The following is a 24,705-nucleotide window of genomic DNA, read 5'->3' on the forward strand; positions in this document are numbered from 1 at the left end:
ATACACCAGAAACTGCAGGAATTTTAGTTCAAGAGCATTTCTTTTGTGATCTTTTTTTGATAACTGTTTTGTTTCTGGTGTTTTGGTTTTTGTTTTTTAACCCCTGGCATCAGGTTTCTGGCTGGGAGGAGGCTCGCCCTTGGCCAAGCTACAGGGGCAATAGATTGGGCTGTGCATCACACACCCTGCAGAGTAACCATGTTGTGACTCCTGGACCATCTAAGGAGCCCTGGGGGCACAGTGGGCAGTTTGAACCATCCAGGGCTCAGCAGCAGAAAGGCCTGGTGGTATGCTCCCATGATGGTGACTGCCAAGGCCACCGTGTGGGCAGGTGTGCTCTGTCACTCGTGTGTGCTGTGATACCCAACAAGCACCGTTGGAACCCTCCAGTGGGGCTCCTGGTCATTCTGCCAGCTGTGGTGGTCTGGGCATAGAAGGCAGCAGGTTGAACAACAGGCTGGACTAGACAAAGTGATCGTCCCTCAGTCCCCAGTCCTTTCATCTGGGAGTCTGGCAGTTGTGCCCAGTGTGTGCCACCACACAGAGGTGTCGTAGCACAGTGCCACAGTTTAGGCATCCAGAGGATGGGCAGGCATTGGGCAATGAGCCATTGGGCAGGCCTGCCTTGGGGGTTGGCTGGGCACATTGCCTCCTCGCTATACTGACCCTGAGGGAGCATCAGAGATCAGAAAAAACGTGGCCACAGGCTCCCAGTCCAGCAAGACGAATGCCCCCTCAAGTGCCTTAATTTTCCACTCTTGTCTATTTAAGAATCCAGGTGTTGGGCTGCAAACCACAAGACCAGCAGTTCAAAACCACCAGCCACTCCATGGGAGAAAGAGGAGGCCTTCAATTTCCTTAAAGATTTGCAGTCTCACACTCTACAGAGGCAGTGCACTTGCTATGAGCCAGAATTGACTTGATGGCAGTGAGTTTGAGTTTTGATTTTTTCAGAGTTGCTTTTGTTTTTGTTGTGGAGAATATACACAGCAGAACATGCACTCGTTCAGTTTTCAGTGTCAAATCGAGTGACAGACATTTCCCCTCCTCTGGGCTGTTCCTCCCTCGGACACAGGAACTCACTGCCCTAAGCTTCTGATCTGATCTCTTGTGATGCTGGTCATTCTGCACTCTGTGAGCTTGGCGCTCTAGGGAAACACCCTGCTCCTTAAACTTGACTGTTCGGTTTGTAGAAGACCTCGGGGCATTTTAGTTGAAGGTTTAAAGATGACTTCTGGGCAGTTGTTTGGGGGATTCATCCAACCTCTATAGCTTTAGAAAGTCTGGAATCTGTGGAATATGAAGTTCTGATATCTTTAAAATACAGATATTTTCCCCCCTTTTGTTTGGGCTTAGTCTATGGCATCTTTGAGCAAAACAATCAATACTAGGATCCCAGCACCTTCAAAGGGCCATTTATTCTGGGAGACAGTTTGCCTTCTCTTGCCTCCTCCCTACCCACCTTCCTGATCTTGCTCTTCTTAATTCTTCTTGCTCCAGGCTAGTGGAGACGTAATGTTCTTACTTGGATCTGCAAGATTAAGACCCCAGGTGCTGTGGTGCTCATCAGTGATCTAGGAGGTAGGCCAGAACACTGGTGTGTTCTGGAATGGTGTTCCGAGGCCAGTTCACTGGGATGTTACCCTAACCCGCCAATCCAAGGAGCCAAACCTGTGAGGTGTTTGTTGGTGCAGAAGCAGCCTCAGCAGCTGCTCCGTTTGGGGGTATTTTCTTGGTCTTGTTGTAAATGTGTTGCACGCCTTTTCTCCAGTTCAGCTCCTGGCAGGTGTCCAGTGATGACTCAGCTGGAGGCCTCCCCTGTAGCTGGTGCTCCCCAAACCTGCTGTCATTTTGTTGAGTAGCTTCAATCAGGGGTCTGGGTGCACTGGGCCGTTCTGCTGCTGCTGCTGTTAGGGGCAGGCAGGTTGGTTCTGACTCGGTGGTCCCCTCATCCTCTGAGGGGATTTCAGGGCTGTGACTGCGCCTGCATGTGGTGGATCTCTCCATGCACATCAGCAGACCTGTCTGCCAAGGTGCCTCTGGACTGGGGTCGGGGGGCGGTGGTGGTGGTGGTGCGGGGTGCCTTGGGAGTGCTGTGCTGGGCTAAATGGACCTGGAGAGGCCTTTCCTTACAGCTGGATTCTTCCTCCCCTGGAGTCTCCAGGATCACCAGCTCTGGGGAGCGCTGGTGCCCCATGTCGGAGCTCACCGCTCCTGTCCCTAAGGAGGATCACTTAGCTGGAGTGGTGATGGAGCCTGCCTTGGAGTCTAACAGGGCTGGGTGACTCCTTGTGGGTGGGTGCATTGTTCTAGCTTGTATGGCCTGGCGCAGATTGCCACCCTTAGGAAATCCACCTTTTTTCCCCTGAGCTTTTGCTGAGAGTTCTCCAGGGGCAGAGTGTGTGGCAGATGGACCAGTTGCCCTTGGGACAGGCTGCCATAGACTAGTGTATCTGACCCACATCGTGGTCCTTATTTCGGTGCCTGATAAAGAGCATCAGGTTTCCGGTCTCAGCTGGCCCGTGCCAGTAGGAGGCCTGCCCCTCTGGGCAGGACAAGTGCTCTCTAATGTTCTCTGGCCTTGTTATTGGGCTAGTTCCAATCCACTCCTGACAGAAGAGAGGCTGCCCAGGACCATGGTTGCCTGTCATGGGCTGATTTTAAGAAGCCAGTTGATAGGCCTTTCTTTTCAGCCTGTCTTCATCTGGAAGCACCACTGAAACCTGTCTACCAGGTGAGGTGTGCCAGCTCTTAGCTTCCCAGCCACACTGGTGCTCAGTGGAGGCCTCTGGTGCCTGGGCTGCCTGTCTCTGAACTTGTCCTTGTTTCCTGCTGCCTCGGGCTTCTCTTCTTCCCAGACTGCTGGCCCGCCCATTCCTTGTGGTCTGGACTCTGTAACCTCCCTGACGGTGGAAGCTAGTCCCCGGAAAGTGTCTTCCCTGTTTAACAAAGTTCTTAATGGTTCTCTTGACGGGCTCCCTCGCCGGCTTCCCCGAGGCATGTGGACTCCAGCTGGTGTGCTCACGGGGAAACCCTGTCTGTCCTTGCAGATGACCAAGAAATGCATCAAAGACTCGACAGAGAAGCACCAGCTCAGACTGCAAAGAGTAAGCCCTACTTCCCGAGACCCAGCCAGCTTCCTGGCCCAGCCTCCTCTGCTCCTCCCGCCCTCACTTTGCCTTTGCTTTACTTGCCGTGTGTCCACATGGTCATCCAATAGGACTAAGTAGAGCTGCCCCAGAGGGTTTCCCAGGCTGGAAGTCTGGATAGAAGCTGAAGGCAGCATTTTTCTACCGAGGAGCCAGCCACTGGTGGGCTCCAACCGCCAGCTTCAGTTAGCAGCCCTGTGCTGAGACCACTGTGACAGTAGTAAGAGGGGACTCCTTGTCCATTTTCTCTTCACCTAACAGTCCGCCTGGATTAAAGATGCCTGTGTGCGTGTTTGTGTGGGGGTGGTGGTAGTGGTTTTCCTTCTGACTTTTCTGTCCAGTTTGATGGCTTACCCAGTAGGTTCCCTGCCCCTTCCTCAGCCAGTCTGCTGTTGCCAAAGAGGGAAAGTCGGGCCTGGAACCCGGTGTGGTGGTGGTGAGCCAGGACAGTTTGCTTTTTGCGTCAGAAGAGGCGAATGCTGTGGGTCTTTTGAGATAGGACCATAAGCTGCCCCCTTTCTTCTAACCTACCTTCCAACTCAGACCTACCTTTTTTGTAGTTGTGGGGAAAATACCTGTAACAAAACATTGACCACGTAATTATACTTTTTTTTTTTTTATTGGCCCATTGAGCAATTCACACAGAGAACACAGTGACATCGAGGACATCCCTCGTGTGTGTGCAGCGAGCACTGCAGTCATTTCCCAGCGACCCCAGAGCTCTCCGGGAAGGTCCCATGGGCCCTCAGCAAGGACTTGCCTTCCACCTGCTCCCTCTCCTCTCCTCCTTGGCCCCTGGAGTACACAGCCTCTGCTCCTCTGTGTCCGACTTCTAGTCAGCCAGGTGGTCTCCATGTGGGGCTGCAGCAGAGTCGCTGCTCCCATCCGTTGAGTGCCATAGGCCGATGCTGACTCCCAGTCACCCTATAGGACAGGGTAGAACGGCCCTTGTGGGTTTCCAAGACTACAGCTCTTTCTGGGAGTAGAAAACCATCTTTCTCCTGAGGAGTGGCTGGTGTTTCAAACTGCCACGCTTTCAGTTAGCAGCTCATGGTGCAACCGCTAGGCTACCAGGTCTCTTTTAACTGCATCATTTTGAATTACCCACAAAGGAAGTGGTGCCCACGGCTACAAAAGCTGCCCCAACCCTGGTCCCTAGTCCTTCCCTGGCCCTGGGCAATGGACAGGGGGACCTGGTGGTGACTTGTCTTTTGGCCTCAGGACCAAGAGCGCCTTGGCAAGCAGCTGAGGTTACAAGCAGAGAAGGAGGAGAAGGAGAAGCTGAAAGAGGAGGCCAGGAGGGCCCGGGAAGAGGCCAGAAAGAAGAAGGAGGAGGCGAAAGAGCTCAAGGAGAAGGAGAGGAAGGAGCGGAGGGAGAAGGAGGAGAAAGAGAAGGCCGAGAAGCAGCGGCTAAAAGAGGAGAAGCGCAAGGAGAGGCAGGAGGCGCTTGAGTGAGTGGGGCCTGCCCTGGGCGGAGACAGAGCAGGCCCAACCCTCACAGAGCAGACGGGGGGTTGGGGGGTGGATTGGAAGCAGGGAAGGAGGACAGAGCAGGCTTAACCCCCACAGCTGCCAGGCAGGGAGCAAGAAGCAGCTGTGAGCTGCCAACCCTTCGATGAGTTGCAGCCATGGCATGGGGCTCCCTGGGCATGTCTCACCCGGCATTCCATGTCTCAGGGCGAAACTTGAGGAGAAAAGGAAAAAGGAGGAGGAGAAACGGTTAAAAGAAGAAGAAAAGGTAGGGTCTCCTGGGAGGTGGGTCAGCTAGTGGGGTGGGTGTTCAAGGGACAGCAGATGGCTCTTGTTGCTCTCTCCTGGGTGGCATTGGAGACCGGCTGGTGACCAGCTTGTCGACAGTCCTAGGGGCTGGAGAGTGGGAGCCCAGGCCTACCTGAGCCACTGGGCCCCATGTGAGTTGAGAAGCCCACATGCTGTCCCCTCCCCCTACCTCTTACTTTGCAGCGAATCAAAGCTGAGAAGGCTGAGATCACCCGATTCTTCCAGAAACCAAAGATCCCACAAGCCCCCAGGGTGAGTGCCCGCCTTCCTCTCTGAGGCTCGGTGAAAGCAGAGGCAGGCATCTCCCCCACCAGGCCCGGCAGTACCGTACCTGTTCCCACCACGTGCCAGAAGCACTAAAGGGGATAGTTTGGTAGCATTCATTCTTATTGGGCGCTTTGGGGAAGAGGCGAGGAAGGTTGCAGTCTCACCCTTGGGCAATGGAGTGAGAACATGGTAGAATTTGTCAACGACCCTTTGAAGGCCCCAGGCAGCTCAGGCTGCAAAACAGCAGCACAGAATTAGCACAATTTCTGTGCAGAGTGACCCCTGATCCGTACCCCTCTCCCCCCATGGGCATTCCCCACATGCATACCTGCCCCTCAGCTTGCATGGACTTGTGTGTGGAGGAGCTAGCTCAACCCTTGGTGACCCCAGGCTCAGGAAAAGGGATGTTGCCTGTCCTTCTGGTCCTTCCCTCTCCTACCTGTGGGGCCAGGCTGTCATCCTTCACAGACCCGTCTTGTCTTTTTTATTTACACTGGCACTCATTGTGGATCAAAACAATTACTTTCTGGAATCAAACTGATGGTTTTCAGAGTATTGATTAACCGATTTTGTGTTCTCCTGGGGTTTAAACCCACTTGCAACCAGATCTGTGGCCAGGCTGTGTTCTCAGCAGGTTGGTGAGCAGTCTGTCAGGTTTAACTCCAGGGGCTCGGGAGGTGGTGGCCAGGCTTTTCTTCCGAGACAGATGCCAGCCTCCACCCTCTGGTTAGCATCCGAACACACTCAGGTTTGCAGCCTCCCTCTGGTCCCCACCCCTCAGCTCCCTGAGCTCCTCTATCCCTCGGCAGTGTCACTGGAGTGTCAGCACCGTCCCCCAGCAGGCAGGCCTCTCTGCGCGTGTGCTCGTGGTGTTGGCTATGCAGGACTTGGTGCATGGCCCTAGCCCAGTGGGTGCTGGCTGCTCACCACCTTCCATACTGAGCAGGTGGCCCCGCACCCCCACCCCATTCCAGACGCTGGCTGGCTCCTGTGGCAAGTTTGCCCCGTTTGAGATTAAGGAGCACATGGTCCTCGCCCCGCTGAGCCGCACGGCCTTCACCGAGGGCCTCTGTGAGCAGCTCGACATGGCCCTCCAGCAGCAGAGTGGCGGCACCTCCTTCCTGCAGGAGCTGAAAGGCCGGCAGCCCCTCAGATCCGGGCCCACCATCATTGGCAGCCGGGATTCCAGCATCTTCAATAGGCAAGCTCCTGGGAGCCAGCCCCACCCAGGGCTCCCCCTCTCTGTCTCCCACATACGTTACTGCTGAGTCACCTTCGACTCATGACAGCCCTATGGGGCATTCAGGGATGTGACTACCAACAGATCACCCTGCCTTCTGCTGGGCCTCTGGGGATTCAAAGCAACAGCCTTTAGTTCGTCATCGGGCTCTGGGTCGTTTGCACGCACTCCCAGGGGCTGCACTGTCTGCCCATCCACAGTCTACTTCCTGACAGCTGGCTGTTCTGCCACCTTGTTCCGTTCCCACAACATGCCTCAGGTTGTGTCTCCAGAAGTAGCCTAGGCTTCCTTTGCAGACAGGTGGCCGGGGTGGGGCTGGCCAGCTGTCAGACCATCTTGGGCGGGCAGGTGCTGTGTACACTGGTAGCTGAGGGTGGCGGACTGTCCCTCAGTGACGTGGTGATCGTGGAGAGCGGCGAGGCAGGCGGTGTCCCCGAGCGCAGGAAGTTTGGCCGGCTGAAGCTCCTGCAGTTCTCTGAGAACCACCGGCCGGCGTACTGGGGCACATGGAACAAGAAGACAGTGGTCGTCCGTCCCCGGAGCCCTTGGGCCCAGGACAGGGTGAGCGCTCTGGCTGCCCTGCCTTGTTTCCCCCAGAGCCTGTGAGCTATCGGGCCATCCTGCTCCGCTGAATCTCCCCTGTGATTGTGGTGCTGAGAGGCTGTGCACTCTCATTTCAGAAGCTTCTGGACTACGAGGTGGATAGTGATGAAGAGTGGGAGGAGGAGGAGCCTGGAGAGTCCCTGTCCCACAGTGAAGGGGTGAGCAGGACACTGGCCTCTTCATGGCCTGCTGGGGCATTCATCTCTGGCTATCAGACTGGGAGCCCTCGGGGGCACACAGGCATGCTGGTCCCCTGGCAGCCCCACCATAGAAGAGAATTGGCCACAGCGGCCGCCTTGGCGGGAGGTGGGGGTGGGGTGGCTGCCTAGATGCTTGTAAACTGGCAGTCGGGCATCTAGGGATGCCCTGTTGCTACCTGGTGCCAATGGGCGTTTCCTTTCGAGGATGATGATGATGAGCCAGGAGAGGACGAGGATGATGACGATGGCTTCTTTGTGCCCCACGGGTACCTGTCGGAGGATGAGGGCGTGACGGAGGTGAGAGGCAGGGAAGAGGCCTGCCTGGATTGTCTGGGGGAGGACGGGAGACAATGGGGCAGGGCAAGCAGGAGCTCAGGTCTGATCAACCTTGGGCAGCTCTGGGGTCCAGTGGGGGAGCCCAAGTGACTGTCTACATCAGCAGAACCACCACCCAAATAAGGTGCCCCACTGGGCCCCTGCGTGCTTCCCTGCCCTCCACAGTTAGTCCTGAGCAGGCCCTCCTGGTATGTTGCTGGATGTCCCCGGGATGCCCGGCCTGGGGTCTGACTGCTAAGGGGTACACCACCGAGTGGGCTGCAGACAAACTTCGGTCTGGAAACTCAGTCATCCCCCTCGTCTCGGGCAACACCTACCTGCCATGGGGTGGGCATCACCCAGCGGCCTCTGCCTTCCCCTGCAGGAGTGTGCCGACCCTGAGAACCACAAGGTCCGCCAGAAGCTGAAAGCCAAGGAGTGGGACGAGTTTTTGGCCAAGGGGAAGCAGCGCTTCCACGTGCTGCAGCCCGTGAAGATTGGTTGTGTGTGGGCGGACGCTGAGGCAGGCTCTGCTGACCTCAAGGTGCTGCAGCAGTTTGCCGTCTGCCTGCTAGACACCGGGACCCCCGAGGAAGAGCAGACACCCACAGCCTCCAAGCGGGAGAGGCGAGACCAGCAGAGTGAGTGAGCCTCAAGGGGCGGGCAGGAGGTCACTCTACATCTGGACTAGACTGGTGTTCTGTGCATGTTCTCCATTGGCCTGGCATTCCAGTGAGGACAGGGGGATGCCTGCCCACCAGGGTCTCATAGCCAAGGCATGGGGGGAGATTGGATCTTAGTGAGGGCTCTCAGGAGAATCTGAGCCAGCGAGGAGGGGAGGGATGGGGACAGACACCTGGGGGGTCCTGAGTCCAGAGACACCACAGGTTAGGTGGAGGTAAGATGTCTGGTACCCCAAAATGTCTGAAGGCAGCCAGTTCTTCCCCAGACTAACTCCCTGCCCTCTGATTGCATGAGTTCTCACTGTGGAAAGCCACCGTGATCCCTGACTTACCTTATGTTATATGCTGGGACCCACAGCCCAACCGTGCTGACACAACCACCCGCTCAGTGGGACAGCCACTCCCAGGCCTGGAGCCTGCTCTACAAACAAGATCCCTGTTCCACTGCCCCTGTGCTGATCTGCCCTGCCCTCCTAGGGTCCTAGGGGAGCAGGTGGGAATCTAGAAAGCCTGTTCTAGCCAACATTCCTAGCCAGACTGGTTGGTGACCTTGTTGACATCTGTGTTGGGTCGATATTCTACTTGTGTCCCCTTTGGCAGTTTCCTGCCCTTTGGCTTAGACTCCCCATTGTCGTCGTCGTCATCCCCTCAAGCTAGTCACTGTCCGCTGACTCCCAGGCCTTTCAGTTAGAGAGGGGCCAGGACCTGGCCCCGTGCCCGGCCCGGCTGACCCGTGCCTCTCCTGCTAGTCCTGGCCCATCTGCTGCCGCTGCTACATGGGAACGTGAACGGGAGCAAGGTGATCATCCGGGAGTTCCAGGAGCACTGCCGCCAGGGCCTGCTGGGCAGGGAGGCCACCAGCCCCCCGAGCCCCAGCCACCCACAGACCCCCACGGCCAGCGAGGAGGCCATCATCCCCTCCAAGACACAGCTGAAGCGACTCATCTCTGAGAACTCGGTGTACGAGAAGCGGCCGGACTTCCGCATGTGCTGGTATGTCCACCCTCAGGTGCTCCGGAGTTTCGCCCAGGAGCACCTGCCCGTACCCTGCCAGTGGACCTACATCACCACAGGGCCCACTCCTGCCACCACCACAGCCACTGCCACAGCCACAGCCACAGCTACTACCCGGGAGGACGAGGGCCATCCTGCTGCTGCAGGGCCCAGCCTGGCTCCACCGCCCCCACCGCCACCCCCACCCCCACTGAAGAGGAAGTCGGCAGGCAGCATGTGCATCACGCAGTTCATGAAGAAGCGCAGGCACGACGGGCAGGTGAGTGATGAGCTCGCCTGGCTGGTGCCGGGGCAGAGAGATGGGAGGACCAGGGCATGGCTGAGGGAGTCTTCAAGGCCAAACTCCCACTGTTCGCTTGTTTGTTGCCAACTGCTGGGCATGTCTCCCAGGAGCAGGGCAAATGCTGGGGTTTTCCACTGAGTAGGCCTGAGGGCAGGAGTCCTAGTGACAGTGCTCTGCCAAGAACTGAGGGGCTGAAGGTTCAAACCCCCAGCCACTTCATAGGAGCAAGGTCTGGCACTCTGCTCCGTAGACCATAACTGGAGACCCTTATGGGACAGCTCTGTTCCCTCTGAATGACAGGGCCCACACAGTAGCCTACAGGGGGCTGGGGGTGTGAAGCATCTCTGGGCAGCCCTGGGTCCCACTGAGACTGCCTTGAGCTGCAGGTAACAGGACAGCAAGCACATGGCCTCAACCTTAGGCCTCTGGTTCAGGGAGATGAGGGGTGTGGGGCGGGTAGTGCAGTGAAGACACTGCTGTTGACTGCTTTCCTGAGCTGGGGGCCATCATCATTCTGCTGCAAGGTGGTGACAGCGGGACTGAGACAGGAAACCCAACCAAGGCCCGCCTGTGTCATACTGGCCCAGTAAACTAGAAGTGAGGAGAGAGAGAGGAAGTGATGTAACATGGCGAGGATGGTCAGGGCAGGTTCATGCATGGGGAACTGTCTCGAAGGCTGAACAAAAGCTTACCACCAGATTCTCTGAGGCAGCCGCCCCTGCAAGCTGCAAGAGTTGGGGATGTGATCATAGAACCCCAAGCTGAATTCTGCTTCTGGCTTGTGTGTGGGGAACGGGGCTGGGAGTGGGGGAGGGAGGTAGTTCCTGGGTGTGCTGAACAGGGCTTGCCTGTGTCCTGCTTACATCAGCAGGGGAAGGTGACCTTTAGAGGATTAGAGGGCAGGGTTGATGGCTGGCGTGTCTGCACATTGAAGACCTTGTTGCTAAGCCAGGTGGTTGGTGAATGGACTTGATTCATAGCCTGTGACAGAACCTGCAGGGTCTTCTAGGCTGTCATGACAGGGCTTTCCTCCTGCAGCAAGGCTGGTGGGGGACTTTTGCCAGCGCCATGAGGGCTCAGTCCCCCCACCTGTGGGAAGGTGTGCACTGCTTCGAGTGCAGAAAGGCCTGTGTACTCTGCTCAGGTGGGGCTCACGGGGCCTCTGTGCTTTCCCAGTGGGGGGCAGCCACTAGCCAGTGTCCTCTGATGGGGGCAGAGGGAGGTGGCAAGAGCATTGCTGGTGGCTGGATTGACTTCACACTCATCAATCCCCTAGGGCCAGCACCCTGCTCTTAGCTGGGATCAGGGGTGAGGTCTTGGACTCTCAGCATGTGAGGGTCCCGAGCAGACAGGATACTTGGTTCATACTGCCCGGAGCCCCGGCCACTGAGGTCCCGCACCCTTGCCTATTCAGGTTGGAGCTGGGGACATGGATGGCTTCCAGGCGGACACGGAGGAGGATGAGGAAGAGGAGGGTGACTGTGTGATGGTGGACATCCAAGAAGATGGGGGTGAGCAGTGGTCCGGTGCCTGTGGGCATAGACAGGAGGTAGTAGGGTGTGAGACCATGAGGGGCCACGGGACAGGAATTTGAACTGACATTGGAGGGTCCTGGACTGAGGAGGGAAGAGGAAGCCTGTGGCTGAGCCCTTCCTCAGAGCCAGGCACCTCCTGCTCAGACGACCCCGCTTGCTTTGCAGAGATTGAGGGTGAGTGTGGCGCCCCCTCAGGAGCTGCAGGCTCGCTGCACGTGGACCCCGTGAGTGAGCTGCTGCTGTCCTGAGCAGCCTCGGCAGGGAGGGCGTCTTAGGCGCACATTGGATACTTGAAGATACTGGCAACCCCACGACAGAGCACTTTGTCTGCTTGGCAGCCCTCTGGGAGCCGGGCTCACACAGGATGCTGGACTCATTCTCTGCTCTCTGTAAAAATTGCCCCCAAAGCTGCCTTTTAACCTGTCTGTCCCTAGTGAAGCGTTACTGCAGTTGGCCATGGCCCAGGGCAGGGGCCGAGGACCAGTGTTTATTAATGAATTGGTAATCTGCAGGCCGACCGCCCAGCGGGCATATGTGATATGGGCACCTTGGTGTCACTGGGGGGAAGTGTATAAATGGATTCTCTAGCCCCAACCTCAGCTGATTCCATTCTGTACACAGCATGGGGGCAAGAGGGGTGTGGGCAGCTTGGCTGTTGCCCAGTCCTGGGCTTGCATGACCCACCTCCTTTCTCCACCTGGTACTGCAGGGCAGTGTGGTTGTCCCACCCTGGTCACCTGAGTGTGTCCCCCAGGTCACACTGCTCCAAGGAGCCTCCGGGCGCTGACTTGGGCCTTGGGTCCTGATGGCTAGATGAGGCAGATTCCTGGGCAGGGCCTGTTTCCTGGTTGGAGTTACCAGTTGCCATAGAATCGGCCTCCCTCCCAGCCCCTGGTGGCCCCATGCAGAATATGGCCACTGCCCAGCCTATGCCAGGCCCTGGCCGAATCTGACCCTTGTGGCCACATGGGGTTTTCATTGGCTGATTTTTAGAAGTTGATCACCAGGCCTTTCTCCGTAGTCTTAATGTAAACTGATGAAACCAGGGCAGCAGCTTAAGCTGCTCACAAGGGGCACAGACTAGGATTCGAACCCTGGTCTCCTGTGGGCCCCTGGGTCCAAGTGATTTGATGGCAGTGAAGCTGGGGGTGGGGTGTGTTTCTTTACCAGTCTGGCTTCTAGAAGTGGACCACCATCCTGGGCTGGGGCCCCTCTGCCTTCAGAGCCCATCTCTGACTGACCAACCCTCACATTTCTTGTGTGGGCCCCATGATCTGCACATTTTGCCGCACCCTCACAATCCCCTCTCAACCATCTGCACAAGCCTGCCTAACTAAGCCTGGTTCCATCTCCTCCCCCAACCCTCAGAAATGAAAAAACCACCGGAAGCTTTAAATAGCCTATTTATTCGGTATCATAGTTCCAGGCCTGCACCTTGGGGTCTAGCTCTCTTGAGCAGGCGCAGCCCCCTCCCCAACACATGGCCCCCGGGGGCCCCACCTCTCTTGCACCCTGGTCAGCCACAGGGCACTCAAGGCCATTGCAACCGAGAAAAGGGAGCCCAGGTTCCCCAAGGGGTGACCAGCACAGGCATGCCTCTCCGGGCTGAGCTTCCCCGCTCCCTTCTTGGGAAGGGGGCTCCTAGCAGCCTCTTGCTGAACTCTGGGAGCAGGCAGCTGGGGAAGGTGGGGTCACGCAGGAGCACGAAACAGTGCACTGCCCACCCTGCTTTATTTCATGAGAGCATCTCCATGGACGCCAGTAACTCGGCCTTCAGGGCCCAGGGTTCGGGCTCGGCACCTGCGGCCTCCATGTCCTCCAGCACGGCGGGGTCCACTGCAAAGGTCAGCAGGGCTGAGGGCACCTGTGGGGACACAGCCACTGGCCTCCACCAGTATCCCACCAGAGGGGGGGCTGGCGGGAGTCCCTGGCATTGCACACGTTCTTCCCCCAGCACAGCCCTCTGCCACTTACCAGGCCGCACTCGGTGAAGGCCGAGTCCTCGTCCTCGGGAAGCTTCTGGCCGCCTGAGGCCCGCAGCTCAAAGGGCAGCCAGTCGTTCTGCAGGGCCTCCCGAATGAAGCCGTACAACGTAGACAGCCGCTCCCGTGCATAAAAGGTCCCTGGGGGTGGGGCGGGGGGGAGGAAGAAGGCGTCAAGGCCCACTGTCCACCCGGCTGGTTGCAGCCCCTCCCCCACCCCTATAAAATAATCCAGAGAACCCCCACACACCCTGGAGCAAGCAGCCGTCAGGCATGCGCACACGCAACAGTGTGTACGTGTACTTGCGCAGCTCCCGCTGCTCCTCTCGCTCCCGCATGGCCTTGGTCCGCAGTACGCTCAGCCGCTCCACTGCATCTGTCCTGCAGGAAGAGCACCCAGAACTGGTCAGCCACGCTATGGGGATCAGCAGGTTGCCCCTGCAGCCCACCTGCCCTGCCCACCTCAGCCGCTGCTCACGCCGGATCTCCTCGGCCGTGAGGCTGAAGAAGTCCCCGGGCAGGTCAAACTGAGCGGCCAGGGCAGAGGGCTGGAAGACGCGACGCTGGCGATCCAGCCGGGCCCGCACAGGCTCGGCGCCCAGCAGCTGCTCTTTGTGCTGCTCCAGGCTCTGCGGCTGTGACCGCGCTGCCTCGCCCAGCACGTAGAACTCCTCCGGCTCTTCTGCGTAGGGCGGGCCACGGTCACTCAGTCCCACCCCAGAGAGCCTGCCCCCATGGAGGGTGGTCCCGGCTCCAGAGAGCCTGCCCCACAGAGTCACCCCCACAAGCAGGGAGACCACCATTCTTGGCAGGGGTTGATGTTTTACCACAGGAAGGCCCCCACCAAACGATTCGGCCTGCAGATCATGAGCACCTCACCCTGGTCAGGAACCGGCAGCAGCACCTTCTGGAAACCGATGGCCTCTAAGAACTCTTGGGTCCCTTCCAGACAGTGGATACGCTCCTAGGAGGAATGGGGAGTGGGGTGGGGGCTCAGGGCCACTCTGAGTTCCCTATTGTCGCCTACCCCTGCCCTGGATGGGGCAAGGCCCTCCCCTGGACACCATCTGTGCTCAAGGCAGGCGCTGCCACTAGGGAGCTTTCGGCAATTCCTTACAGGGGCCCAAAGGTAGGTCCCCAAAAAAGAGCCATGGGCTTGAGGGATGCTGACACTCATCCCAGGCCCGAACCAGGCACCTCTGAAATCAGCTGGGCTCCCAGGGTCAGCGTGTTTCCCACATTGAAGCTGAGGAAAGGACAAAGCACAGAAGCGTCCCTGGCGGTGCAGATGCAGCTAAGGGCCGGGTAATGGGCCGCTAGGTCAGCAGTGTGAAACCCCAGAAGGTGCCTCGGAAGAGTAGCCTGGCGATGTACTTGCATGGGGTCACCCAGAGGGGCATGTCACCAAGAGTGGGAATCGACAGCATGTGCTGTATAGGCAAGAGGCAGCATGCTGTGAGGGTTACATGTCCTGACCTGCAGGGCCTTTTGCCAAGAAACACGGGCCATGGGACACCAGTGAGTGATGGTACACTGGCCATGACCCAGGCCCTCACCTGAAACACCTTGTTCTGCAGCTTGATCTTCTGGTACTTTTCCTCCTCGGGGTGCAGGTGGATGTTGTCCAGGTACCTGGGGGGCCAGGACGACACTTGGGGAGATGTGGCACTTGTGACACCCAGGGAGGAGGGTGGTTGTGGGGTGTACAGCCAGAATTGCTAAACCTTAGGGCTGAGAGGGTCCCACCCAGATCTGCTTAATCCCTCATTGGGGCCTCCCCCAACTTCACCTGGGAGCCTCCACCCTTTTGCTCCCTCACAGGTGCTCAGGCCCCCCTTACTTGGCGATGGTGTCCACGCCCAGCTTCACCCGGTCCCGGTCCTTGTTGAACGTGTGGATCTTCATGATGGAGGCTGCCACTGGGTCCGTGGAGAAGTGCTGGGGGGCGAAGGGGGTGTGTGTGCTCCATTAGAAATCAGAACCCCTGAGAGGCCCCCAAGGTGGGAGTCCATCCAGAGGCCCCTTGAAGCAAGACCTGTCTACCACTCCCCAAAAGGAAAAAAAAAATCAGCCATCAAAAACCCTAAGGATAATCCAGAGCAGACCACATCCCTCAGACATCCTCAGGGTCAGCAGGAGGCACATGGAGACCTCCAAGGTCTCCCATGCTGAAAGGAGATAGACCCTTTCCTAAGTCACGAGTTCCACCAAGCTTTTCTTCCCTTAGAGCTGCCACCTGGATTTAGGCCTTTAGCCGCCTACACTGTGAGAATAAATCCATCCACAGCAACCAGCATTTTTAATTCCCAATATCCAGAAAATTCCCAGGACAGGACCTTGACACTCTGCAGCCATAGCATGGAAGTTGGCCCCGCCAGGTCTACGCCAGCCCCTGGCAGGGAGGGAGTGGGAGGGCCTGCAGCCCACCTCTCCCCCATCAGCCTCCATGAGCTGGTGCTCTCTAAGCTGCTTTCCCAAACTGCAATTTTTAAAATCGGCAGAAAATTATAAAAGCACCCTTGATGCCCATAAGCCCAGCAGTGAGGGGACTCAGGTGAGTGGCCACAGGAACAACCATGAGGAAGGCCCTCCGCGAGATGGACCCTGACGGCATAGGATTGTGGTGAAGATGGTATGGGGCGGGTAGCGTTTCCTGTTGTGCGTGGGGTTGCTATGGTCAGAACTGACTGGCATGTTAAAACAACATGCTTGTGGCCGATTCTGCCTGCAGCAAGTGGAAACTCAGTCCCCAGCTGCGACAACAACGGAACTCACTTCCTACTGAGGACGTATCTGGGAAAAGTTCCTAACGGAAGTGTTGGGTGCTCGCCATGGGCAGTGGGTGGCCTTTTACAGTGAAAAATGAGAGGGCCTTCTGAAAAGCAGTGGGAAGACAGAATGGCATGTTCCCATGGATCCGAGCTAGGACGAACTGCACTTCCCAAACACCATCACTCTCGCCCACCACAAAAGGAGCCCTGGTGTAGTGGTTATGTGTTGGAAATGTTAACCCCAAGGTCAGCAGTTCAGAACCCCCAGCTACTCCGTGGGAGAAAGACGGAGGTTTCTACTCAAAGAGTTGCAGTCTGGAAACCCACAGGAGTGGTTCTGCCCTGTTCTCTAGGGTCATTCAATGAGTATCGACTCAACAGCAGTGAATTTGGTTTCTGGTTTGCTCCCAGGCACAGCCAGATAGATTCTGACAATAAAGACAGTGTCTGATTCGCATCAGAACCAGCTCATCATTTGGGGCCACCTGTACGTGGAACAGCTCCAGAGGGGCTGAGCGTCTGGGTCCAGGGGGTGCAGACGCCATGTGAGCTGCTGTAGCTTCTCCATTACTCCTTGTGTACCTTTCTTTTTTTAATCAGTGAACTGGGTGGGGGTCCTTTGTACCTTTTCATTTCTACCACTCATCCAAGCATCGCCTGTCGGGTTCCCACCCACTGGAAAGCAAATGAGTGACAGGCCAGACGTTCCGCAGGCACGTGGGCGGGGCTCTGCCCCACTCACCGAGAGAATGGCTTCCTTGATGTGGGCGTCCCGTTGCTCCTTTCTCAGGGTGGCCCCTGTGAGCGGGCAGGTGAAGAACACGCCCGGCACGGCCGTGTGGGCCAGGCCTTCCTCTCTGGGCTCAGGGGTCTGGTGGTGGGGAGTCTGGGGTAAGGCCTTCGCTCGCAGCCTGACTGCCCTGGCCCCAACGTGGCCGGACACCAAGGAGCTGTGGGTTTCCGACCGGGAGCACCTTGCCCCGCCTGCAGTCTCAGGGTCACCCTGGTGAACCCCAGTATCTCCCTAGCATCCCTTCCATCTTAAGCATGGCGAGTCCTCACTGGCAAAGTTATTCAGGGCCGCGCCCCGCCCCCCTGCTGACTCCAGGAAGACACCCCCCACCACCACCACCACCTCGCTGAGTTGGCAAGGAGGCAGCAGCAGAAGGCAGTGCCCCAGTCCTGGGCTACAGGGCCAAGATAGCGCTCGCCTGATCCAGGCAGGGTGACCCCAGCCCACCTTCAAGGGCGGAGGTGACTTCCATGGGAGTCCCACCCCACCAGTACCGGGTACTTGTCCCTCTTGGATGGGGAGGAGGAAACTTGTCCCCCAGACTCTTACCACCTTGGTTCCTGGGAGTTCCGGGCACCCACTGACCGTCGCTTCTGCTTGAAGCTCCTTTTTCACTGTGTGGGAAGGAGGGGAGTGAAGATGAGACAGTGTAGGGAGGCCCCCTGCTCGGACCCTGACCCACCGTTGGCCAGGGCTACCTTCCCTGCCTGCCTTCACCACCAGCCTCCAGCTCTCCGCTCCCCCCCACCCCCACCCCCAAGCGCCACTCTCCAGCCCCTTTGGAATTCACACAAACCCCTGCGGGCTGAGCTGCTCACCCTGGCTGCGGATGGAGTCCTGCGATGTGGGACCCCGGCTACGAGGCTGCTTCTGCTCCAGCCGGGCTAAGGCCGCTGCAGCTGCCATCTGCGCCTCATTCGTGGGGCCCTGGCGGGGCTGCCTGAAGGCTGGCTGGTTGGGCTTGTCTCTGGGGGCCTTCTCCCTAGGGCCAGAAGTGGGAGGGACAGTCAGTGCCCTCTGGAGACCACCAGCATGGTGGCTGGGGGTCCACAGAAGCCTTGCGCCACCTGCCCTTTTCCAAGACACCACCACTGCTCAGGGCTGAGACAATTCTAATGGGGGCAAGTATGGCACCTGCCTGAGTAGAAGCACCCTGACACCTAAAGGGACTGACAGCTGCATTCTCTTCTCTTCTGCCATCCCCCCCCCCCCCACCTTTCTGCAGTGTCAGAGCTCTTGTCCACATCACTGTTACCACGGTGCCCCACATTCACTTTATCAGAAGGAGCTCTGCGTTGCTGTGGGAGCCCCCACACTGCTGCAGACGACGATGTGGCAGTCCGCTTCTGACAGGAGGGCAGTCCTGGGGACCATGTGGCAGTTCTGGTCTGCCCTTTCGAGTCTTAGGAGTGGGCATCCACTCAGTGGCCAGGTGTTGCCTGGGTATCAGCTCGTGCCACCTCACGAGCCTTGCGGAGGTGGGGAATGGGGTCACCAGGCCACCTTCTCACAGACAGGTTTATGACCTTCAGGCAACATGTCCACGTTATGCCACCTCGGCGGTAGGTCAGCCACCAACAGCACCACTGCCTGGCCACCTCAGGCCATGCCTGTGACAGAGACCTCGCTGAGCTCAGCTGCTTCCTCTGGGAAAAGGACAAGCATCACCCCACCAGGCGGTGGTGGGGAGGTCACCAATGGTCACTCTTGGCACTAATGGTTGGCAGTCGGAACCCACCCAGTGGCGCCGAGGAGAAAAGGCCCGGTGATCTGTTTCCATAAGGAGACCCACCCACAGCCGCCGGGTGGATTCCGACTCAGTGATCCTGTAGGACCGAGAACTGCCCCGTGGGCTTCGTCACAGAAGCCTACTGCCTGTCTTTCTCCTGCAGCAACCCGACAGGACAGAACTGCCCCTGGACGTTTCCAAGACCCAGGCTTTGTGGGAGCAGAAAGCCTCATCTTAGCCCCGTGGAGCCCTGGTGGTTTCGAACTGTTGACCTTGCTGCTAGCAGCCCCCAGTGCTTAACCCACTGTGCCCCTAGGGCTTCTACACTATCACCAGGAAGCCCTGGAGGTCAGAGTAGAGGTGCCCCTCAGGCTTCCCCTGGCTGTCACCTTCATGGAAGTCTTTCTCCCTCAGAGCACCTGGTGAGGCCAAACGCCCATCTTTCTGGTTGGTGCCCAAGCACTTACCCCACCACACCACCAGGGATGGCGAGATGACAACCAAGAAGAAAAGCCCAGGGGACAGGCAGTTCTACTCTGACCCGGCGTGGCTGTGGGCTGGAGCCGACGTGACAGCAACAGCCAGGTCTTTGGTTTTGGAAGGATGGCTCTCTGACCCATGGGGTGATGACCGTGATCACGCCTGGCCCTGAGTGTCCCAGCAGGGCCCTTCTACCAGGCTGAACAGAAGCCTTGGTCTCCTCCTGCCTTGAGACCTGCTTCCCAGCACCTCAGCCCGTAGGTGTTACGTCTGCCCACCAAAACACACACACACACTGTCCTCCCCACATCACCCCCAGGCAGGGATGGAGTCGACAAGTTGAGGAGTCCCCGCTCAGGCCCTACCTGCTTTCTAGTCTCTTCTGTGAAAACCCCATTTCCCAGAACACTCCGTCTGTGCTGCCCGTTTCAGGTCACCCTGAGCCCCAGGCACTCTGCACACCGCCTAGGCCAGAGCGTGTCATCTCTCTGCACAAAGGGTCCCCCCAAAAGAGTCCAGGATGGGAGAGGCTTGACAGCCAGCTAGCTCCCAGCTTAGCCCTTCACTGTCTACATGGGTTCCCCAAGCTGTGTTCTCTACCTGCCCAGCTGCACCCACGAATCACCCAGAATTTTCCCTGGGGGCGGAAAACCACATGGTATAAACCGAAGCCCAGCCTGCTTACTCTCCCCTCCCTTCAGCATACAGTCCTTGGCTTATCCGCCCAGCGGGCCTTGCTAGAAGGTAAACCAGGAGGAACCTGTCCATCCACCACAGCCGACAGCTGGATACTGTCTGCTCCGGCTCCTTCCCCACACCTTGAGTGACGGCAGCCTGGATCTGCAGATCCCTGCCCACAGTTCCATAGCCTGTCACCAAGTCCCCAGCCCACTCTCCACTCACTACTGGTCGAAGAAATGAACTAACCCTCTTCCCTGGCCCATCAGTTAGAGACCTTGTTGAGCTCCGCAGTCACTCTCACTGTGTGCATGGATGGCACAAGCCAGCCCAGCTAAGCATGTGATTTGCAGTCCAAAAGGGCGAGCGGTTCCAACACGCCTCCCCGGTGTCTGGGAAGAAAGGCCTGGCAATTGGCTTTGATTCTCTCACGGGCCTGAAAACCCGAAGAATAGTATCGCTCTGCACACGTGAGGGCGCCCTGCGTCCACTCCATGACAACCTAGGACAACACACCCTGGGCTCCCTTCCTCACGGACCTGGCTCTCATGGGCCCCTCCCGTGGGCTCCGCCTAAGAGCCTCTGGAAGCCTCAATTCCTGCAGCAGATGTCTCCACGTCCTCACTGCGCCCCCACCCTTCCTGACCCACCCCCATTGCCACTCACCCCCTCCACTCTTCCTGCGCCTCCCTCTCTCTCCTGCCCGCCACCTCTTCACAATCGCCTCCATTATTCCAGACTCCTCCCCACCCTGACACCCCCTCCGCAGTCACTCCGCACACTAGACCCACCCTCTCAGTCCCCAGGACTCTCTCCATCAGACTCCTAGCACACACTCCACAACGGTCGTCCTCCCTTCTCATCCTGGCCCAGTCTTCCCAATCCCTCAGCACCAGCTGCGCACGCCCCACGCACCCGTGGCCCCAGCACGCATGCCCCACAGGCTCCAGCAGCGCACCCACCCTCCACCCCTCTCTTCCTCCAGTGGTTTCCAGAAGGACAGGGAAACCCAGCTCTTCATTCCTCTCCGATCTTCCCCCTGACCCCCTCGCCCAGGTCTCACCCATCGCCACGGCAGCCCCAGCTCCCCACCGCTGCCAACACCCCGAATTCACCCACCCCACTGACCACCTCCCGGGGCGGCCAGGGCTTCTCACTTTTTCCACTCTCCAATCCGCCCCCGTGCCCCCACCGCCCTCAGACCCGGGACCAGGAACCGCTACTTCCATGGACTCCACGTCTCACAACTCCTCGGGACACAGGTTGTTCACCCCCAACCTGACCATCCCTGACCATGCCAGGCCCCCGGGCGCCCCGCCCCCCTCGGGGCGGGCCTCTCACGCCCCGCCCCCTTAGGGCCCTCCACGCCCCCTGACGCCCACCCTCCCCTCTCACGCTAGCCCCGCCTCGGGGTCTCGCCCCAAAGTCCTTGACACCTACCCCCACCCCAGAGGGCTCAGGCCCCGCTCCCGACCCACCCGGTCCCCTGGGCCGCGGAGCCCGGCGCTCATCACGCACTCCGAGGCTGTGAGCTTCTGCCCGGGCCCGGCGCTCTTGAACTTGATGTCAGCCTTGATCTCCTGGAAGAACTTCTTCATGATGACGGTGGGCCCGGCGGCGGGGAGCCGCGGGGCGCCTGGGGGGCGCGGGCCCAATCCGGGAGGGGCCGGTAGACAGCAACAACCGGAAAGAAAAGCCCACGCCGCCGGAAGTCCCGCCTTCGCGAGATTCCCACGTGACAATCGGCCCCGCGCGCCTATCTAGCTCCCCGCGCCTCGCTGGCCCAGGCCGACCGCTCTGCGCTGTGGCGCCGGGTCTTTGTGGTTCTTCCAGCCTCCGTTGCCAGGGCGACAAGCGCGCTCCGAGCTAGACGTCGGGCCTGGGAGCCTGTGACGGCGTCTTCCAAAGGTGACCGGTGAGGCAAGTGCAGGCGGACTAACGCCTTCGGAGCAATCGCTGGCCCTGCCCTTCGCCCAGCTCAAGAACCTCCCCTGACTCCCCGGCGATTAAATGGTAAAAATTCCAATTCAGTCACGTTCAGATCCCTACTGCCTTGCTCCGTTTTCGGCCCTAGGCGTCCCCCACTGAACACTGTGTGGGAGACCTTAGCGAAGAAAGGACACCCAACTCGGTCCTGCAGATCTACCACGGCGGCAAGTGAATGGATTCGAAGGAGACATGGACGTTGACAAAGTAGACCTGAGATAGAGGGAGGCGGGGAACTCCCGGCAAGAAACAGCTTGCGTCAAGATTATTAGGGTTGTTAACCATTTTCACGTTGGCTGGCGAGTCATAGGAACCCCGTGTGGACTTGAACTGCCCACCTCTGGGTCAGTAACATGAACGGTTTCCATCGCATATGGAATCGTCTCTCTCCTGCTGACATCAAATAGATTCCAACTCTTAGCCACCCCCTATCCAGTTTCTGGGGTTGCAAGACTAGGGAAGCAGACAGCCTCCTCATTCTCCCAAAGAGTGCCAGGTGGATTTGAACAGCTGACGGTACTTTGAACAGGTCACCGCTTACCAAGCAGCACCACCAGGGCCCCTGGAAGGATTCCGGCACAGATTACAGTGGAGTCTCCAAGGCTGTAATTGTCCTCTTTAGGGAAAGCAGACTGCTGCTTCCTTTCCTCGGGAGCAGCTGGTGGATTGGAACCCTCTGGTGGTTAACAGTGAAGGTCTAACTGAACCTGGTGTTACTAAGTCCATTTCTGACTCCTAGCAACCAAACACCATCTGGTCCTGTAAAATCTTCACACTTTTCCTTTTTTCTTAAATAGTTTTATTGGGATATCACCCATATAATTCGATGGTTCAAGCATACTGCGAAGAGGTGTACCGTCATGACCACACTCAATTTTAGAATATTTTCTTCTTTCTCGTACTCCTTGTTATCAGCTCTCCAATTTCCCCTACATGCACATACAATTGAATATATATATATATATATGGAGAGAGAGAGAGAGAGAGAGTCAGTCTCCTGTCTCCAAGCAGGAATTCTAGAGTTCCTAGAATCCTCAGGCAAAGGCCATGCCCACACAGAGGCCTCATTGGCTATGACCTGATTGACAGGCTAGACTCCACCCCTTCACTCAATCCTCTCAAATTGACAAGCGATTATATAACTACCACAGCATTCCATGGTATCTTCATGATTGAAAACACCATGGCTTGGGTCAGGTGCAACTTAGTCCTCAAAGTGACTTCCTTATTTCTCAACCCTTGAAAGAGGTCTTATGCAGCAGATGTACCCAATGCAATGTATCCTTTGATCTCTTGGCTGCTGCTTCTATTTAAGTGAACTCAATTGAGTTCACTTAGCAGTGAAAAGGATGGCAGGCTGTGACCCAAGCAGTAAACAAAGGCAGACGCATCCCCTGGTGCTCAGGGCACCTGCTGGTCAGAGGCAAGCTTTTCACCAAGTGCAGGGGACAAGGACAGAACTTTGGCTCGCTCCAGCCTGGTACCAGGCCCTGTTGCTCAGATAGCAGCAGGTAGCACCACCTCTCTGAGTAATTGGCCAGCCAGCTCTACTCCCCTCCCTGTGCCTCAGTGGAGTAGCGGTTACGTGTTGGGCTGCTAACCACAAGGTCAGCAGTTCAGAGCCACCAGCTGCTTCTCTAGAGAAGGACTTTCTATCTAAGCTTTCTATCTATTCCCATAAAAAGTCAGTCTCAGAAACCCACGGGGGCAGTTCTGCCCTGTCCTATAGGGTTGCCCTAAGTTCACATCAACTGGATGGTAGTGAGTGTTGTTTTGTTTTGTTTGTATCTCGGTTCCTTTCCTCCCTCTCCTTCCCCTCTGCACCAGCTCCCATTGAACAGGATGCTTCTACATTTGTCACATTCTCTGTGTCTACTGCCAAGTCCATTCTGACTCGTGGCCACCCGAGAGGACAGGGTAGAACCGCCCCTGTGAGTGTCCGAGACTGTAGCCCTTTACGGGAGTAGAAAGCCTTATCTCTCTCCCATGGAGCAGCTGGTGGTTTCAAACTGCCCTGGTTATCAGCCAAGGGTGTAACCCTCTGCGCCACTAAAGTTCCTGCAGTAGGTCACAGATGGAATCGAACGTCCTGCCAGGGCAGGTCAATAATTAATTAATTACTAATTAATATACTAGGTGGCTAAAAAAAAAAGCAAGATGCCCAGTTGTATCTGTATTTTAGCTCGGTAGTGTATAAAGTTTGAGTCCAGCTGTGGTCCAAATATTTAAACTGTCGAAGAGCAAGAGTGTCGCTTTGAGAATTGAGGCACTGCTGACCCAAGCAAGGGTCTTGTCGGTTGCCTCGTCTGCATGTGAACACTGGGCACTGAAGAAGGAAGATGGGAGAAGGATGGAGGCATCTGAATTGTGCTGGAGAAGAATGTTTGCAAGTGCCATGGACGGCCCAAAGAGCAAACGACCGCGTCCTGGGAGAAGTACGACCAGGGCGCTCCTTAGAGGCAAGGACAGTGAGGCTTCGTCTTAGCTCCTTTGGACCTGTTGTCAGGAGAGACCAGGCCCTGGAGAAGGGCAACGTGCTCGGGAAAGGAGAGGGGCAGGGACAAAAGAGGAAGGCCCAGGACTAGATGGATGGACACCGTGGCTGCAACAATGGGCTCAAAGCTTAGTACCGTGGTGACGATGGCGCAGGACTGGCCAGTGGTTTCTTCTGTGGGGCTTGGGGTTGCTGTGGGTCAGAACCACTGAATGACACCTGAAAACAACAACGATGTCACAGATCTGTATGGCCCCCGTGTTTCATTGAGAAAGGGCCAGTTAAAACCTGTTAACATGGAGTCAGCTTCAGTTCCTATTGACCCGCGCGCGTGTGCGTGCGTGCGTGCGTGCGTGCGTGCGTGTGTGTGTGTGTGTGTGTGTGTGTCGGGGTAGAGCTTCGCTCTTGAGGCTGATCTTTGAGGAACAGACCATCAAGCCCTGGTAGTGTAGTGGTTACACATTGGGCTGCTAACTCGGAGGTTAGCAGTTTGAAACTACCAAACAAGGCTTTCTTCTCCCATGAAGAGCTGCAGTCTCAGACCCCACAGGGGCAGTTGTTCCCTGCCTGGTAGGGTTGCCCTGAGTCAACATTGACTCGAGGGCAGTGAGTTTTATTTTTTTGGTTCAAGTCTCCACGACTTCCTCTCAGCCTGCACTAGCAGTTTGCACCACCCAGGGCCTCCACGTGGGGGGATGTTGATGGGTGCCCTTGAGTATGTGTC

At 57.4% G+C, this 24,705-nt stretch overlaps 2 protein-coding genes across 4 annotated transcripts in view; one reads left to right on the forward strand and one right to left on the reverse strand.

The window, feature by feature from the left end:
• The window catches only part of CHAF1A (chromatin assembly factor 1 subunit A), a 23,015-nt gene extending 11,353 nt beyond the window's left edge, over positions 1–11,662 (forward strand). The window contains exons 4-15 of the mRNA XM_004714364.2: positions 3,051–3,107; positions 4,371–4,600; positions 4,827–4,887; positions 5,112–5,180; positions 6,170–6,396; positions 6,828–6,996; positions 7,116–7,196; positions 7,443–7,535; positions 7,939–8,194; positions 8,986–9,509; positions 10,948–11,044; positions 11,234–11,662. Of these exons, the coding sequence (XP_004714421.2) occupies positions 3,051–3,107; positions 4,371–4,600; positions 4,827–4,887; positions 5,112–5,180; positions 6,170–6,396; positions 6,828–6,996; positions 7,116–7,196; positions 7,443–7,535; positions 7,939–8,194; positions 8,986–9,509; positions 10,948–11,044; positions 11,234–11,316 (1,947 nt within the window). The 3' untranslated portion in view covers positions 11,317–11,662. The remainder of the gene's footprint in view (positions 1–3,050; positions 3,108–4,370; positions 4,601–4,826; positions 4,888–5,111; positions 5,181–6,169; positions 6,397–6,827; positions 6,997–7,115; positions 7,197–7,442; positions 7,536–7,938; positions 8,195–8,985; positions 9,510–10,947; positions 11,045–11,233) is intronic.
• Positions 11,663–12,453: 791 nt separating this feature from the next.
• On the reverse strand, positions 12,454–21,142 carry UBXN6 (UBX domain protein 6). 3 transcript variants are annotated; one of them, XM_045300176.1, is made up of 11 exons: positions 21,020–21,142; positions 17,433–17,596; positions 17,164–17,228; positions 16,564–16,692; positions 14,891–14,988; positions 14,607–14,682; positions 13,930–14,014; positions 13,513–13,732; positions 13,301–13,431; positions 13,043–13,191; positions 12,454–12,932 (listed from the first exon to the last, which is right to left on the reverse strand). In XM_045300176.1, the coding sequence occupies exons 1-11, from the start codon at positions 21,097–21,099 to the stop codon at positions 12,804–12,806; spliced, it is 1,326 nt and encodes a 441-aa protein (XP_045156111.1). In that variant the 5' UTR covers positions 21,100–21,142; the 3' UTR covers positions 12,454–12,803. The 3 variants fall into 3 exon arrangements, with proteins under 3 accessions (XP_045156111.1, XP_045156112.1, XP_045156113.1); XM_045300177.1 differs by having other exon boundaries at positions 20,980–21,057; XM_045300178.1 differs by lacking the exon at positions 21,020–21,142 and adding an exon at positions 20,659–20,724.
• Positions 21,143–24,705: the final 3,563 nt, after the last annotated feature.

This window comes from Echinops telfairi, unplaced genomic scaffold (assembly GCF_000313985.2).
Source record: "Echinops telfairi isolate 266 unplaced genomic scaffold, ASM31398v2 ScPeMD7_7459;HRSCAF=8497, whole genome shotgun sequence".
In the NCBI taxonomy this organism is placed as follows: Eukaryota; Metazoa; Chordata; class Mammalia; order Afrosoricida; family Tenrecidae; genus Echinops; species Echinops telfairi.

Bases quoted from the DNA above. Each gene is read 5' to 3' on its own strand.
- UBXN6 (XM_045300176.1), bottom strand. From the start codon at position 21,099: ATGAAGAAGTTCTTCCAGGAGATCAAGGCTGACATCAAGTTCAAGAGC. The intron at 17,597-21,019 runs GTGCGTGATGAG...TTCTGGCCCTAG, and splicing joins CAGAAGCTCACAGCCTCGGA to GGAGAAGGCCCCCAGAGACA. The intron at 14,989-16,563 runs GTGAGTGGGGCA...TTCGCCCCCCAG, and splicing joins TCAAGGAAGCCATTCTCTCG to CACTTCTCCACGGACCCAGT.